The sequence below is a fragment of the Bactrocera oleae genome, chromosome 3, assembly GCF_042242935.1.
Source record: "Bactrocera oleae isolate idBacOlea1 chromosome 3, idBacOlea1, whole genome shotgun sequence".
Lineage (NCBI taxonomy): Eukaryota > Metazoa > Arthropoda > Insecta > Diptera > Tephritidae > Bactrocera > Bactrocera oleae.
The window spans coordinates 630,791-648,157 of record NC_091537.1 but is presented as its reverse complement, the minus strand read 5'-3'; the positions used below and the strand labels follow the sequence as shown (position 1 = coordinate 648,157).

Below are 17,367 nucleotides of genomic sequence, written 5' to 3'. Positions count from 1 at the left end.
GTTGGTTTGTAGCGACGCCGCGAAGTGAAATCAACAAACGAACTGTTGTAAAAAAGTGAAAGCTGTTTGCGTTTTCTTTGCCCGGAAGTGCTGCTGCGGAAAAGCCAAAGAAGAAAAAAATAAATAAATAAACATCAGAGTTTTACGCTCTTGAAAACGTGTAATGTTTTATACCGTTATATTTTTTAGCGTATTGATTTTACTCTTTCTTCTCTGGGATGTTAAGAAACCGCCGAAGTTTCCACCTGGACCAAAATGGTATCCAATTGTCGGTTGCGCCCTGCAGATCTCCGAATTGAGATTAAAATGTGGAATGTTTTGCAAAGTTGTTGACGAATTAGCTAAGTACTATATAAATCCGTATGGATTATATGGTCTAAAGATCGGCAGAGACAAAGTTGTGATCGCATATTACTGTGATACCATAAACGAAATGATGACTAATGAGGATCTAGATGGCAAACCAGATGGTATATTCTATAGAATGAGAACATTTAATTCGAAGAAGGGCATATTGGTGACGGATGAGGACCTATGGGTGGATCAACGTCGTTTCATATTGCGACATCTTAAAGATTTTGGTTTTTCGCGTGCTGGGATGGTGAATATTATTCAACATGAAGCCTCGTTTTTGTTGGAAGAATTGAGGGAGATCGTTAGCGAACAGGGTGGTAAACAGGCCGAAGTCTCCATGCATGATTTGCTCAAAGTGAATGTATTAAATACACTGTGGTCCATGATGGCTAGTAAACGCTACAACCGCAAAAGTGCAGAGATAACCGATCTACTGACCATGCTTTTTGAATTATTTCAAAACGTGGATATGGTAGGGGCGCTGTTCAGCCATTTCCCCTTTATTAGGTTTATCGCACCAAACTATTCGGGCTATAACGCATTCATAGAAAATCATCAACGGATTTATACATTTTTACGTAAAGAAGTTGAAAATCATCGCAAAACATACGCAAACTTTGACATGCCCCGTGATTTGATGGACAGTTATTTGCGTGAATTGGACAATCCCAAGCGAGGCGAATTTTTCAGTGAAGAGCAACTACTAGCTGTGTGCCTTGATATGTTCTTAGTCGGTTCTGAAACAACCAATAAAAGTTTGGGTTTCGCCTTTTTACATATGGTCCGCAACCCAGAAATACAAGAGAAGGCTTTTGCTGAGATAAAGGAAATGATTGGCGTCGATCGTTTACCGGAATGGAGTGATCGTGCAAAATTACCATATTGTGAATCTATAGTTTTGGAGGCTGTACGTATGTTTATGGGTAACACCTTTGGTATTCCCCATCGGGCTCTGCGTGACACACGATTGAGCGGGTTCACTATTCCGAAAGATACTATGGTAATCGCTTGTTTTCGAGGTATGCTGATGAATTCGCATGATTTCCCTAACCCAAGTAAATTTGACCCAGAACGTTATTTAATGGATGGTAAATTAAAAATCCCAGAGGCCTACAATCCTTTTGGATTTGGACGGCACCGTTGCATGGGTGACATACTGGGTAGGCAGAATCTGTTTGTGTTCATAACGACAGTTATCCAACACTTTCACTTTCTGCCACTACAAGGAGAAATGCCTGATGATGAGCCTTTAGATGGGGCAACAGCTGCAGTGAAACCTTTTAGTGCTTATATTGTCCCAAGACACCATGACTAAAACTATGTAAAGACCCATTCCGTCACATTTATACACAAAATTATGACATTATTTTACGAGTATTCGCAACATAAATTATGTAAACATATTTTGAATGCGTATGTTCATTATCAGTTTTGAGAGAAATTAAATTTATTTTAAAATGAACAATATTCACTTTATTATGTTATTATCTATACTAATAGGTATATGTATGTATTTTGAATAAAATTAAAAATGGAAAACTCATTATTTTTTATATATTTGTATCAATCATTTTTAAAATTAAATAAGTACAATCTTTTGGATTCTTATACCGAATCGAAATCGATCGAATCTACTAGTATGAAATAAAAATCAACTTTTCATTCGTCCTCCTTTTTAAAGCACTTTTATTTATTAAATATATTACATGAAATTTTAAAATTATGAGATTACCAAATCATTAAGGAAATTAATTACGAGATTACATACATTGTTAATATAAATTAATGGGTTCAAGAATCGCATAGCATGCAAATCGTATGAGTATTTTTAAATTCTCTCAAATTACCTGGATCTTGATTATATGTTGGAAATGAACTGTACTCTATAAAAACTGCAAAACTCGATATCAAAATTTAGAAGTGAATATTCATTTAGTTCTGTTTCGTACACATGTTATACATATACATTATATTTGTTTATAAAGCTTACGAAAAATTCCCTATTTCCATGCTAAACTACCTTAATATTTTAATCGTTTTATAAAACTTCGTTCGGCTTATTATAATAAATAAAACTTCAGATTCTATTTGTGTAAGGTGTACTTTCATGTACTCATTTTTATAGAGTTATTAATATTTGCTTCTAATTATTACAAAAATTTATTGTACAGTCAGTTTTCATTGTAGTATTTGTTTTAGCTCCTCTATGATTTCATATAAATTGTTTTGTGGAAGCCTTGCAAATTTTCGCTACTATTATAAACAATTTGAACACACTAATGTTTGCGATAACTGAAATCGGGTAGTTGTCTAGCACAACATATTGCTACCACATAGAGTATACCGAAAAAGAAATTTAATTTAGCTGTTTGTCGCGGAACAGCACTCATGGTATGTTCGTTACGAAAACGTTTCTCGATCTGAAATGCCTGTGGTACTGTCACAAGCGGCAATAAAAACCAAAGCGAGTATTTCAGGCCATATACAACAAATACACTGTAGGGTGTGAAGAGAAGCAAAGCATAAAGGACGTGCGATGCAGTACGTCCAATAAGTATTGCTAACGTTACGATTCCAGCTTTACGGTCGTTTTCAGCATCTCGCGTGTTATTACTGTGTAATATAGCCTCCGCATTAAGTGCCAAAGGAAGAGCGTAATAAATTGCGGTCCAATCCACGTGACCGGTTTGTGACATATATGCAAACAATACTGAAAGTGGTCCGAAAAGTATTAATATAACAACATCTCCAAGAGCGATGTATTTGAAACCGATTCCACCAGTGTAAAGAAAGCTAGATGATAAGCCGCCAAAATAAATTAGTGCTAGGTGCTCCATTTTCGCTGGACTAAGAAAGGATAAACAAATGAATCCACCGCAACCAGCCATGTATAAAATTGCTCCCAAGGAAACTACCTAAAAAATTAAGATATGTAAAAAATTAGAGAACACCTAATTATCCATTTTTTATGAATGCGGATAAAATGATAACAGAACCGGTCAACGAGCAGTATTCAAAAAGACTAATTTTAGAATGTTATAATGAAGCCGTAATAAAAAAGAAAGCACATTGAAGAGAGTTAAGAATTTTTTTAATTAGCATGTATGTGCTCGATTGTCCCATGTTTTTTGCCTGACGAATGTTTTCCTTCAGTAGTTTTTTCGAAAGCAAACAGAGAAAACAAGAAGCAAGGGAAGTGCAAAACTTTTACTTACCTCATCCTTTGTGAGAATGTGGTCAACGAGAGTTCGATCATCGGCTTTCTGTTTGTCAATACCCTTCACGAAGTCGAAGTAAGTATTCACCACATTGCCTGCACAATGCACTGTAACTACTGTGAAGGCAGTTAAAAAAAATGTTATCAGACTAAAATCAGCGGCCCATTGAGAACGATAAGCCAGCGCAGATCCCATCAATGTTGGTACCAAACTGCCAGATAATGACCATGGACGCAATGCATGTAAATATGTTTTCAATTTCATGAATGTACCAGTAGATGTGCCTTTGCTTGAAGTGGTATGTGTACATGAGGTTGTTCCATTAAGTTGACGAGTTTTTGTTTTGCTTTTGTTTTCTGTAAGTGAAAATCCATTTCCTGAATGTTGATTGGTTACATTCGAAGCATCGTTTATTAATTTATGCTGATATGATAACTCATCAGATATATCATTCACATTAATGTATTTTTTTTCAGTGCCATTTTCTTTTTCCTTGAGCTCAGTGGCAGAAGCCATTCTTTCTGAAAGTAAAATTGTGTGAGATTCATTACTAAACTGATTACAACTATTGAAATACTTACTCTTGCTCGCCTTTTGTTGATAGATTTCTTTAAACAAAATTTCCAGGTTATGGCTCTTAGCTACTGCAAAAAAATAATAATTTGTTAACAAATTTTGGATGATTTTCATATGTTTATTTAAGTTTATTATTTATTTTTAAAATGCCTGTTGCATTGCTTATGTACCTTTCCATTCGAAACGATTTCTATAGGAGTTTCTGGTATATATATGTAGAATGTTACAGCTACTGTGGAGCTGTTGGCCTTTAGAACAAATGATATTGTTTAAAAATCAGTAAATATATTCTGTTCTCATGCAAATACTCTGGCATTGTTATACAGACAATTTCCGTTTTTCTAGTGAGTACGAAGCAGACCAACAAAATCTTCTGAATAAATTTCGTTTCCAGGTGTGAAGTATTTTCACGCATTAAGTATAATAAAACACTTGTATGAATATGTGTTTGCGTTTGTTATAAGCAATCCAATTATAAGAATAGATTATAATTCTAATTTTTCTTTACAAATATTTAAGAAGAAATTTATTAGTTAATCTTCCACGATTCTTATATATTTCACCTGTTCGTAAATTTCTCTTTTCTGCTTCTTCTAATCAACCCCACAATTAGACATTCTCTGCCCCACGTCACCTGTGAACCGATTGAATGTACCTCACAAGAATTGAGGAGAAAAGAGAGATTGCCATAGCTTAAAATAAACATTTTCAAACAAAAAAAAATTGTATTTAAAACAAACTAAGTATTTTACCACACGTATTTTCTGATTTAGTTACGGAATAAATATCGTTGTTAAATAAAGTCAGCAAAAAATATCTTTAGTATTAATGCCATAAAATATTTCAAGCTGGCAATGCTTCTAAACTATGAACTCTCCTGTTATCTTCTCACCATTAGTTTACCAATAATGCCACTTCATTCAAAATATCCAAGAGTTATTTTCAAAATACCCAATCTTTTTTTTTCGACAGTGGCATGATTGACAAATGTTATAAAATATGTGGGTTTTGACAGCACTCTCTCGAATCAAAAAATCATTCATCCCTGCCATTAGTTTACCAATGCCAACAACTTAAACTCATTTCGGTCATCCTCGAAAAAATTTTACTGCAATCGAAATAAAATTTTAAAGTTGAAAATTAACAATTCACATTTTAGAAACTAAAGTGTGCTCTTGTAGAAATTTATAACGAAAATTGATTTAAGGCCTTTGAAGAGAAAAAGAAAAGTGTTTTCAAAAAAGTGAACTATTAATTGGATTGGTATTTAAAAAAAAACAACAACAACGATTAATAATCGACATATTGTAAATGCATTTTTGGAGTAGTGTGGTCTCTGTCTCTTGGTAATTGAATCATCACATATTTTGTCGTAAAACACGAGAGTTGGAAAACGATTCCACATTTTTGCAAGATTGTGGAAAGCAAGCGTGAAAGAGTGAAAAGAGGGAGCAGAAGCAGCTCGGTCTTTTCGAATTGTGCTGGTATATTGGATAGTGCGTGTCGGTCGTGCATTTATTTCGTTTAGACAGTCAGTCATCGGTTATTTTTCATTCGTGCGGTTGAGTTAAAGGCGATTCGATTCGAGTCCAAGTTAGTGAGTTAGTGTCTAATTATATATTGGTTGAAATTTGTATTCTAAAAGTGAAAAATAAAAGCTTCAGATTTGGTTTTGTTTAAATAGCCACGACTATACTCTACGCCAGAAATATTTTGTAAACTCATTCTGAATTTTTGTTTGGCTCGTGTAAATCAAAAGCCGTCAAAATTGAATCCACGAAGATTGACGAGACTTTTTCCTCCTCTTCGACTGCGATGGAGGATAAAGCAACAACAAAAGATCTGGATCAATGGATTGAGCAGTTGAACGAATGCAATCAATTGACGGAAACGCAAGTGCGAACCTTGTGTGATAAGGTATGTTTGGATGAAAGTGATTTGTTAGGAAATACGTTAAAAGAAATTTCGGTCAAAAAACCAAAATAAAAATGAATAATAGTGTGCCGCCGTTAACTTTTCCGATCAGGTTAACATAAAAAAAACGTTTAAATCAATTCCTACAAAACATACATGCTACCTGTGCTTGTTTGTCGTATTTATTTGTGCATAGTTATGTATGTTAAAATTACTGTTTGCTCGTTCACGCGACAGTTTCGTTAGTGCGTCAGCCATCTTGAATTAGAATAAAAAAGAGTATGAAAGTAGTAGTGTGAAAGGGATAACAAGCCATAGCAGAATGTAAGCCGAAAAGTTGAGATATGCGATGATAATGAGGGATAGAATCAAACTTAATAATTAATTGAATGCTATAATAGTTATAAAAAATGAGTAATGTTTATAATTTTGTGAAGAAATCAAGTTTTATAAGATCTGTTTGTAGATATTATTTTTTATTTAAAATATAATTTTTGCTTGAATTAGACACTCCCATTACGGAAACTGTTCATTTGTTTTCTCAATTAGAGTGAAGTAATGCCATGTAATATAGCCTAGATGGCCTAACCGTGTTTCCACTGAAACCACAGCGCAAATTTAAAAATAGAAAATTTTGCCATATGCTGTTTATATGTACATAGTACTACTTAATTAAGTACTTAAATATGTTAAGAGATAATATAATTGTTGTTTAACATGTTTGAGGTTAGGTCGACTGCGTGCATCACACAATTTTTTCGTAAAATATAAATGAGTAAATAAACAAGAAATTATGAAACTTTTCAAATAATGATTTATAAAATCTCCATATAGTGGGTAAAATGAGTACCGAATAAAAATATAACAATTTCTCTCTTTGCTCCTGTTTTTCTAACTATAGGTACATAGATATACATAATTATTGCCATGTTATGTTTTAGTAATAATTTATTATATCAAACATCCAAGAAAGATTGTTGTCGTGTATTCATTGCATTCTTTGTTTATATTCAACGAAAACTTTGATTTTTAGCATTGAAAAATGTATTTCCTCCAAAAAGATTATGCTATGCATATAAAAATACGGTTCTTCCCAAACTTCCGTATGTATATGCTTTTGTATGTAGATACAATGTGGTAATATTTATTTTTTGTTCGACCATGTATTTATTTGCATGATGAAGGATTTATCTAAACAAGTGTAATATGGTTTAAAAGGGTTTAGACGAATTTCTCCTTTTATTTGTTGGTGTGAATAGATGTTATGCCAATAATGAAGAATCCTTTTTAAGAGAAAAAAAAAACAAGAATATTTTAAGTGTTCGAAATACAAGTTTTTTCAAAGACAAACGATAGGGACCGCGATTTAAACAACTTTTTAGAGTCTGAAAAAAAAAAATTGTTTTGTTAAAATTATGTATATATGAACATACATATATTGCTTCTTCATAGTTTCCTAAATTTGCAAGTATTGTAGTTAGGCATATAGTAAGGATTGTGCTATAAATATTCCAAAAGTACTTCTGTCACGAAAAAGGTTTATCCATAATATACTTATATTATTTCTTTTTTAATCTTGATAATATTCCTGGTGATGGGGATCTTAACTTTTCTAGCAAAACCTGGCTAAAGTTCGATTTGTTCAAAATAATTATGAATTAGGATGTTTACAATGAAAATGATGAAAAAATTAAGCTTGTAGAATTATTTTTATAATTTTTTGTCCTGGATATCTGCAAAGCGACAATGCTTATTTTTTAATTAAAACATTTGGGATTAAAAATGTTAATTCTAAAACCAAATCTTTTTTAATTCTTAATTATATGCTTAAGATTTAAATTTTCAACCCGGTTTTTGGGTTAAAATTTTTAATTTTTAATCTGGTATTTGGGATTAAACATTTTTATATTATTTTTTAATTGGATATGCGGGATTAAAAAATTACAAGAAAATTTAATTCAGTTATTTTTTTAATGCATTATTTGCAATCCTGCTGACAAGAAACATTGTTGTAGATTGTAATTTTAGTTATGTAATACTAGCAATATTATTCAGATATAAATATGGCATTTCGTTTGGAAATAAGAAGAATTTCCAATATTTTTTATATAAATTACTTTCCTAGCATATACCGACTTGTCAAGTCAGCAAGCGTGATTATTTTGGTAGAATAGACACTTCAAATTGTGGAATCGAATAAATCACGTTACTTTTGCTTCCACTGTTTTTTCTATGACGTATTTTTGCATTTTCTAAAAAAAAGCGAGCTGCTGCCGGGGTGGATAAATTAAAAATGATTGGATAATTGCTATAAGTAAGTGTATTTAAGGGATTGAATAATTTTCTGATAAAATTTTTTTAAAATCCCAGTGCATTTCCCTTTTTAGTGGGTAGAAGAAGATATTGTTCCTTCGAGAGGCGTGAATAATGGTGAAGCTAAGGAAACAAGACAGAACCTACAGCGAATTGAACAATAGTGAGGTACAGCTTCACAATACTATAAAATACAAAGATAAAGCGAAGAATCGTGAGGGGTAAATATAAAAAAAAGTATATTAGGGGACAGACAGATTATACTATGTGTAAAAAAACAAGCCCTAAGCATCTTCAAAAATGAAAAAAAAAAGATTAATTTTACCAATCGTAGGAAAATATTTGAAAACAATTTGAAGATAAAGAAACCCTGGAAAGCACTGCAAGAACAAAGTTCGCAAAAGAACATTTCAGTTGGCCATCTACATAAAATGGCGGAATGTGCTATGTACTGATGAAAGCGGAATCGCTTTTTTCTTTAGGAACAAGGTCCACCTCACTACCAAACACAATTTATCATTCTAGGTATACTACCTAAACTTTTAAACAAGGTGGTCTAAGCATTTTGGTATGGGGTGGCTTTCCGCACCATGGTGTCGATCTTATACATTTGATCTATGGCACCATGGCACCTGTGTATGTAAACCTACCGAACGATGTTATTTTACCGTTTTCCAGTTGGAAAATGCCTATAAAAATTACCTTTGACGACCCTAAATATACGATCAAACCAGCTAAGGAGTGGTTTGCATCAGAAAAGATCGATGTTATGTCCCGGTCACTGCAGGCAGTGGACCTATATAAAATCGAAAATTTATGGGGAGATATTTAACGATTTGAAGCGTTGTACGGATCTGATACACCCTATGCAACGTCAGTATATGGATGTATTAAAAAATAAAGGCTTTGTACCTTTAACTGGATTTTTTTTTGTTCTTTTCTTTCTTCAAGAAAATAGACACTACTATTTCCTTGAACAGACTAATCTAATTACTAAGATTTTTTAAATAAATCTTGTAGGTTTTTTATATGAAAAAATAAAACTGTGTATATACGTGGAAATTACTAAAAATTACTTTTTAGAGGTTCATAGTTTTTTGATTGATTTTTTTTGTTTTATAGTTAATACCCACCCGGACTACTATTTTCATGAACACAGCTGTATATAAATGAGAAGGAATAATTAATTCAAGTTTGTTTTAATTTAATTTGCAGGCGAAGGAGATCCTCTCCAAGGAATCTAATGTCCAGGAGGTAAAATGTCCAGTCACAGTATGTGGTGATGTCCATGGACAGTTTCATGATTTGATGGAATTATTCCGGATAGGTGGCAAATCTCCCGACACTAATTATTTGTTTATGGGTGATTATGTTGATCGTGGTTACTATTCAGTAGAAACCGTCACTTTGCTGGTGGCATTAAAGGTTCGTTATCGTGAGAGAATAACGATTCTACGCGGTAACCACGAATCGCGACAAATTACTCAAGTTTATGGATTCTATGATGAATGTTTGCGAAAATATGGCAATGCAAACGTTTGGAAATATTTTACTGATTTGTTTGATTACTTACCACTAACGGCATTAGTCGATGGTCAAATATTTTGTTTACATGGAGGGCTTAGTCCATCTATCGATAGCTTGGACCATATTCGTGCTTTGGATCGACTTCAAGAAGTGCCGCATGAGGGTCCCATGTGCGATTTACTGTGGTCCGACCCCGATGATAGGGGTGGTTGGGGCATTTCACCCCGTGGCGCCGGTTACACATTTGGTCAGGTATATAAGCGTATTTTTCTTTTATATATTGTACATGTTTGTAAGAACAGATATTTATTCTTAAAAAAATTAACAGGACATTTCGGAAACGTTTAACAACACAAATGGACTGACACTCGTATCTCGTGCTCATCAGTTAGTCATGGAAGGATATAATTGGTGCCATGATCGCAATGTTGTTACAATATTCTCAGCGCCTAATTATTGCTATCGTTGTGGCAATCAAGCGGCCCTAATGGAATTAGATGATTCACTAAAATTTTCATTGTAAGTACCTACAAACACACATACATATCTATTATATTACCCCGATCCTATACGCAACATCCTTCAATAACAATATTATCTATCGCTCCCCTTAGTTCATTAGGCAACCAAAATATGTACATTCACTGAAAAAGTTCTATTATGTTAGCACGGCTTAAGAGATGACAGTCATTAGTAGAATTTGAGTAGACAAAATCGTAACAGGTAGTGCCGTAGGGTGATTGCTTCTACCATCTCGAGGTAGTCTCCATTAACACTATTGCTGAATATTGCACCATTAAATAATCCTCAAAAAAAAATGTACATATATATAGCGACTGTCAGAGTATGCAGCTGCCTGTTTTGACTCCTTGTGCACTTTCGTCGAAATGACTGCAATTTAGCCACTTAATTGAATCACAATGCGTCTAATGATAGCTTAAGTGCTCCCACGTCTTTTTTTCCATCAACGGTCAACCAACTTTTAGCAAACCCACTTTCTAAAATCATCAAGAGGATGTTAGATTGAACTAAAAAGCAGCAAGAGATCGAGTTGCCTTGCGAGGAACTTGAAATCTTTGAGTAATTACGATCTGTATAGAGTATTAGGTTAAACCGCTAACTATCTCAAGTAACCAGCATATATTGATTTTAATTTTTTTTTATATGAAATAGCAAAAAAAAGGCCACGAAACGGGTATATAACTTTCTCTTCTTTTATTACAGCCTACAATTTGACCCAGCACCTCGTCGTGGTGAACCTCACGTTACACGAAGAACACCGGATTATTTCCTATAAGAGAATTCTTCATCCATTTACATATATTATACTATACATACATTTATATAAATGCAAAAAGAACAGCAGAACAAACAAAGAATACTAAATTATTTATAAAAATCTAATTCCAATCGCATGGAAAGAAGATTCAATAAATAAGTAAAATCAATATAGTTGAAGTGAATGTAAAAGTATATAAATGAAGGTAACACCAGATCTTAGCAGCAATAATTATGGACGAGGGACGGCTGCGATTGGCAACTTAGTAGGAGTACTAATAAGTTATTGTGTAAGAAACAGCCGACACAAAACCCATATAAGTATATGTTTAAAACGTAGGCATTAGTTTAAGGCTTACAAAAAAGATGCAGCCAAATGCGAAAATTTTAGTATATGCAAATCTAAAACAAACCATTTCCACACTTTAGTTAAATGAAAAGAAATGAACTTTGGGACAGAATTACATTTGATTTACATTTAATTTAACAGTTAACGCGATGTGATCAACGCTAAATAGTATAATATATAAATTCATTATTTAAATATCCACGGATAAATAAAGCCGATTAAAATTAATAAAAGAAATAATTTATCACAGCAAATAAAAATTAAAATTTTCTATTAAATACGTAACTTTTAGAATTCGCGCATAGATATAGCCTTGTCACATATTTAACTAATTATCAAATATGAAGCAGAAAATTTGAATGATAAATCACATAACAATAACATACGAGTACATAGTCGTTGACTGGGAATGAGACGTGACAGTAGTACGGCCTATACATTACAATTGGAGCAGGAACTGAACTGATTAGCCAACGCAAGATAAAAGAAGAGTTTGTAGAGTGTAGGGCTTTACACAAAACAAAATATAAAAATTAAATAATAGAGAATAAATGATATACAAAAACAATGAAAACACAAAATTAAACAAAACACAACTATAAACATAATATTTAAGTTGCTAAATTGTGAAAAAAAGAAACAATTTATTATAATTATTATTTTATTGCTAAACAAAAAAATAAAAATAAAAATGTATTATAAAAATGGAAACGGTTTATGCTATATAGAGGGTAGGGATTTTACTCACCAAACCACCCAAGTCTTATGTGCTGTACCACAATGTGCTTTTGTTGTATATTTACGTGATCGTTTTCCCAGAAAATAAAAATTTTTCATTGGCGATTATTACGCCTAAACTTTACAAAAACATTATATTATATATATATTTTCTATTACTGATTACCATCAGCATTAAACCACTTTGTCTCACTAAACCCAATATGAAATCCTTATATTAATAATAAATAAGTCATTCAAAAACTTATAATATTTACTTCTGTACAAAAAACGATTTGGTTTGTATACGACTTAGAAAAAAATATATTTTCAGCTTGCTGAATGCAAATGTATGTTAGCATATGTACACAAAAATGTAATTTGTACGATAATTTTAATTGAAACAATTTCGTCTATTGAATAAAATAAATAGATCTTGACAGAGAGATCTTAAGTAGGTATTGTTAAAATTTAACAAATTATTTTCGAATTTAAATTACCACTAAAAAAACGACGTAAATATATTCCTACATCAAATTTAAATCATTGCGTTTCCCGCAAGTTTTTGTTAAGGGCACTAAATAACAAAATTGAAGCAATAACATCAATTAATATATGTTGCAAAATTGTCCAGTCGATGTTCATATATGTTTGTAACATTCAAACATTTACCTATATACATATATTCACCCGCTTAAGTACTAAATGTAAAATTAAATGATACATTATAACAAAAGTAGCAACATGAGAAGTAATCAATGCCTTAATTAATTCGGCATCAGCAAAGATCCCGCTCTTATCGATTTAAATTTCCATTTTTAATATGTAAATTACTATTTTCCAATGCTTCTGTAGATTTCTTATTCATCAAAATCTTAGAAGCAGACAAATTTGTTAGATTATCTGCTGCTTGTTCGTCTGTTAATGTGACAATTTCGTTATCAGCGCTATCTGCATATAAATTGTTATTTGTTCGTATGGTATCATACTGATCCTTCAGAAAATGTTCATCAATGCTTTTATTCCCTTTGTCATTTGACAAGTTCTCGTTACGGTGAACAATTGAAGATGGGTTTGAATAGTAAGGGGAACGTGGTCGTGGTAGGTCATCGGCAGGCAAGGCAAATCCGTGTGAAATTAAAATATGTCCAATGTTGACTTCCACACCTGAATAATAACCATGTTATCTTAATATATAACTTTGAGAACAATGTGCATAATTTTTGACTACCTTCTGTCAAATCAAAAAGTTCAACACCTGGTATTGGAGAACTCTCGCGGGCAGAACCAGCTACACCCCTTTGTCGCTCTTTATAAGTAGTTGCTCGAGAAATGAGTTTCTTCCAATTAGCAACTGTTAGAATATACATTTTTATAAATAATTAAACAACAGGAAATAATTTAGCATGCCTTGTGTAAGTTCCTCAAATTTTTGGATTGATGGCGGATCCCAAGTATCTGGATCATTCAGCATGGTAGATTTAACACCTGCTAGGAAACATTCCACTGCTTGGAATCTATGTAATTATTATAAAATTAAAAGTTATCAAACATTGAAAACTGACTTCCTCACCTTAGAGTCAAAAAATCGGTACGCAACTCAAATACCTCGTGGGGCGATACATATTCACTATCGCCGTAATCAACGAAATAAAGATCTAGTACTACGTCGTTAGGATTGTACTGATTTGGTAAAATACCCACAATTTCTGCCCGATACCACTTTCCGTCATATTTGAATACGGCTGCCACAATTTGACCTAAATATGGCTCCCCGATTTGATGACGGGCTTTATTCTCTGGTTCACTGTAGTACTCTGTCATTGATTGTACCATGTCATCTAGTTTCTTTGATTGTGGACCAATAATTTGTACCCAAAATTTGGAAGGTGATGCAATAGCAGATACATAAATCTCCATTGGCTTATCCTCATTACGAGAAGCGAGAAGTTTTTCACGGGGAGGCAAATGCGAACTCAAAGACGTTTGCGAAGAATACATGCTTGAATTGATGCTGTTCGAAGGCGAACGACGCGGCTCGCGGCTATGTTCGACTTCTTCAACGGCTCGCCGAAGGTCTTCATCTTCTTCAATTTTTTCCTCAATCAATTTTCGTGCAATATTTACCTGTAATAGGGAAATATTTTATTTAAATGCTTCACTTAGAAATAAAACTTCAAATAATATGTACATAAATATTTAATACATTAATTTTAAAAATATATATTCTCTCACCTGTTGCTGATTTCCAGTTAAAAGAATGCGTCGTTTATCCATAGCCCCTCCGCTACGACCACTTCCTGAGTCCACAGCAACTTTTGCCAATGAGATGCGACATATTTCTTGCATTGCCTCACCGCATCGTCCCATAATTTTTCCGCATACACTTTGTGGCACAAAGATTTCTTCCTTGACAATTGGAGCCCGTTCTATTTCTTTTAATAGTAATGCACGAGCTTGTTTTACTCCGTCTGCCATCCCGTATATATCACAGATCTTGTACTTATCATTTTTATCCCTAACGTCCGTCCATCCAAGTTAAATAATGAAAATAAAATACTTATATTAATTAGATGATATAGTAATGCCGGGAATAACATTTACCGTAAATGTATTTTTGTGCTCGTCTGTTGTTCAATGGATTTTAAATTGGATCCTCCACGACCCACACACAGTGGTATATGCTCATTTAATATTTCAAAGTTGATCTTCGATTCCTCGTCAATCCGTTGTGGGTTTAACTTCGCTTGTTGTGGTTTTCTTTTTTGTTTCACCACGGGTTTTGGTTGTGACACATCTTTATCTTCATCCCGATTTTTGAAATAGGTATATAACATAGCGCCACCCAATGTGCATAGTCCAAAACCAAGGATTAACTTATATAAGGGCATACCAGTTAAGCCGTTGTGACGTAGCATCTTACAAGTTTTATATTAAAAAAAACAGCCCTAAATAAGTAGTTGAAAATAACATTATTTATATCCTTTGTCACGCAGAAAAAAAATATTCATATTTCCCTAGGGAATTTTCCCGAATTTTTACGGTTTAGCATGTTGTTGTTGTTGTTGTAGCGGCAGAAATCTGCCGAGTTGACAGTCCTTGGCCGGAATAAACCCGGGCCCGTTCCGGTTACGTAGACCCGACTGTCGTGGGAACGGTACGGCACGGTTTAGCATCTACATAGGTAGTTAGTTAGAATTTCACTATATCTTTACCGTTTTATTACTAACATATGTAAATAAATTTAGGGTAGTCTTGGACTAGACTATTTAAAAACAGTAGCGCATTGAGTTTTTGCATGTAAATAAACTGCTAATAATATGCTTGTAATATTTATGTTGCAAAAAAATCCCGTGTTGTGCAACTAAAACGCGACATTTAGGATTTATCTATTATTCAATTCAATATACTACGGACTTGAAGAGATTTATCAATGTACATATAGACAGGTACAACTTTAATTTTGGGAAGGAAAACTACATATTTTATAGCTTGAATTTGTTCAGAAGTTTATTCTAGATGTACAATAGATGTATGTTACGTGTGTAAACATTCTCATATATGTATACATATATTTCGAAAGAAGAATAAAGAAAGCGTCACTAAATTACGTATACGAAACGAGAGATCGCTAAATTTAGTCAAATGACATAATATGAAATTGCTATTGATATAGTGTAATCGTATTTATCAAAAGGCACATTTTGGATAACATTTAAAGATTTTTGTTAATTGACCTTGACGGTAATACTGGCAAAATATTTTTAAGTTGGGAAACTTTGATTTCATTATTCAAATGTTTTATTTGATATTGTTTACGAATTACTTTCTTTTGATCGCTCTGCTTTAAATGAATTATGATAATCCTTCACACGATATTCAAAGTAAAAGGATATTTGCCATAATACACATAATGAATATACGATATACATATATTAATATTTGAATGTGTACATCACTTTGCATTGGGAATAGCGTATAAAAAATGTATTATACATGCAATCTTATTCAAACCAGTTTGACTGAACTACTGATCCACACATCGTGGTATGTACTTCGTTAAACTTGTACATATTTAATTTCGAGGACACCATCCCAGACAGAAAAGGCTTAAAAATTCACTCTTAAATACACTTTACCATTCTATATTGATAAAATAAAATCTTAATAATTGTATTAATATATCAAACTGAAACAATTCGACCACGTTGTTTTGATGTCAATTTGTTATATTGATACCCGCACTCCCTGAACAGACCGACACACATATATTTTATACACTTCTGATACAAGATTTTATTTTTAAAAGAATTTGAAATTTCAACGTCGGAAATGTTTCAAATTTATTAAAATTGATGGCATTGTTTTGAATCCGACTGTTATGTACACATATTAAGTGAAGTCACCTCTGTCTACAGATAACTTTTATTTAAATTCTAAACAACACATGGAAGGATAGGGATTGTTTTCAATTAATTCCGTATTGAGTATTGTTATATTATTTATAGTATGTATTTTGTTACCTATAATAATATATATTTTTTAACAATTGATACCTATTATTTCCGAAATTGAGACACAAATTTAATGGATGTCAAAATTTGATTGTGTCAGCCAAAACCAGAGCTGCCGGCTCAACTTTTTTCAACTTTTTTCAATATTTTTTAATGTATAATCCATTGTATATATATAATTGTGAAATTATTATATAATGCTGCATACTCTTAGATGATATGACAATTCGAAATTGCAGATTTGGTTAGCTTACTTCAAGGTAAATATAGAAAATAAAATTAAATTAATAAAACAATTACGTTAACACATTTCTTCGTGCTCTTAATTATTACAAATATTATTTAGCTGTTTTTAACCCTCAAAACGTATTGATTAGATAGATCAAAAAAATTGAACTTGTTTGATATTTAAGAATAAAATTTTGTCAACATCTTGATAAATAACTAGCATAAAATCGGACACTCTATATGCAACAATTGTACCATGTCCTAACATAACATCGCATCTCCACAGGCAATGTATAATACATTGCTAACCATCTGTCAAATACATTGCAGGTAAGTTCTACATTGTAGGTAAGTTCTAGCTGTAATATAGCGCATGTTT

At 32.6% G+C, this 17,367-nt stretch overlaps 4 protein-coding genes across 8 annotated transcripts; 2 read left to right on the top strand and 2 right to left on the bottom strand.

The window, feature by feature from the left end:
• Nucleotides 1-132: 132 nt before the first annotated feature.
• Cyp303a1 (Probable cytochrome P450 303a1) lies at nt 133-2,802 on the top strand. The gene has a single exon (XM_036369565.2). The coding sequence runs from the start codon at nt 164-166 to the stop codon at nt 1,667-1,669; it is 1,506 nt and encodes a 501-aa protein (XP_036225458.1). The 5' UTR covers nt 133-163; the 3' UTR covers nt 1,670-2,802.
• On the bottom strand, nt 2,437-4,705 carry heix (UbiA prenyltransferase domain-containing heix). Of its 2 annotated transcripts, none has more exons than XM_014230874.3 (4): nt 4,319-4,705; nt 4,154-4,216; nt 3,570-4,093; nt 2,437-3,269 (listed from the first exon to the last, which is right to left on the bottom strand). In XM_014230874.3, the coding sequence occupies exons 3-4, from the start codon at nt 4,086-4,088 to the stop codon at nt 2,631-2,633; spliced, it is 1,158 nt and encodes a 385-aa protein (XP_014086349.2). In that variant the 5' UTR covers nt 4,089-4,093; nt 4,154-4,216; nt 4,319-4,705; the 3' UTR covers nt 2,437-2,630. The 2 variants fall into 2 exon arrangements, with proteins under 2 accessions (XP_014086349.2, XP_014086351.2); XM_014230876.3 differs by having other exon boundaries at nt 4,154-4,213.
• A 495-nt stretch (nt 4,706-5,200) lies between these two features.
• Nucleotides 5,201-11,350, top strand: mts (protein phosphatase 2 catalytic subunit mts). Its single transcript, XM_070106898.1, has 4 exons — nt 5,201-6,065; nt 9,591-10,154; nt 10,231-10,421; nt 11,127-11,350. The coding sequence occupies exons 1-4, from the start codon at nt 5,964-5,966 to the stop codon at nt 11,197-11,199; spliced, it is 930 nt and encodes a 309-aa protein (XP_069962999.1). The 5' UTR covers nt 5,201-5,963; the 3' UTR covers nt 11,200-11,350.
• A 1,008-nt stretch (nt 11,351-12,358) lies between these two features.
• On the bottom strand, nt 12,359-16,922 carry papi (tudor and KH domain containing protein papi). Of its 4 annotated transcripts, none has more exons than XM_014230938.3 (7): nt 16,803-16,922; nt 14,851-15,194; nt 14,482-14,764; nt 13,820-14,373; nt 13,657-13,763; nt 13,478-13,600; nt 12,359-13,413 (listed from the first exon to the last, which is right to left on the bottom strand). In XM_014230938.3, the coding sequence occupies exons 2-7, from the start codon at nt 15,162-15,164 to the stop codon at nt 13,043-13,045; spliced, it is 1,752 nt and encodes a 583-aa protein (XP_014086413.1). In that variant the 5' UTR covers nt 15,165-15,194; nt 16,803-16,922; the 3' UTR covers nt 12,359-13,042. The 4 variants fall into 4 exon arrangements, with proteins under 4 accessions (XP_014086413.1, XP_036225456.1, XP_036225455.1 ...); XM_036369563.2 differs by lacking the exon at nt 16,803-16,922 and adding an exon at nt 16,653-16,763; XM_036369562.2 differs by lacking the exon at nt 16,803-16,922 and adding an exon at nt 16,386-16,747.
• Nucleotides 16,923-17,367: the final 445 nt, after the last annotated feature.

Coding starts and splice junctions, on each gene's coding strand:
- papi (XM_014230938.3), bottom strand. CDS start 15,164: ATGCTACGTCACAACGGCTTAACTGGTATGCCCTTATATAAGTTAATC. Junction 14,374..14,481: donor TAACTGGAAATCAGCAACAG/GTGAGAGAATAT, acceptor TCCCTATTACAG/GTAAATATTGCACGAAAATT. Junction 13,764..13,819: donor ACCGATTTTTTGACTCTAAG/GTGAGGAAGTCA, acceptor ATAATTACATAG/ATTCCAAGCAGTGGAATGTT.
- heix (XM_014230874.3), bottom strand. CDS start 4,088: ATGGCTTCTGCCACTGAGCTCAAGGAAAAAGAAAATGGCACTGAAAAA. Junction 3,270..3,569: donor ACATTCTCACAAAGGATGAG/GTAAGTAAAAGT, acceptor TTAATTTTTTAG/GTAGTTTCCTTGGGAGCAAT.
- Cyp303a1 (XM_036369565.2), top strand. CDS start 164: ATGTTTTATACCGTTATATTTTTTAGCGTATTGATTTTACTCTTTCTT.
- mts (XM_070106898.1), top strand. CDS start 5,964: ATGGAGGATAAAGCAACAACAAAAGATCTGGATCAATGGATTGAGCAG. Junction 6,066..9,590: donor TGCGAACCTTGTGTGATAAG/GTATGTTTGGAT, acceptor TTTAATTTGCAG/GCGAAGGAGATCCTCTCCAA. Junction 10,422..11,126: donor GATTCACTAAAATTTTCATT/GTAAGTACCTAC, acceptor CTTTTATTACAG/CCTACAATTTGACCCAGCAC.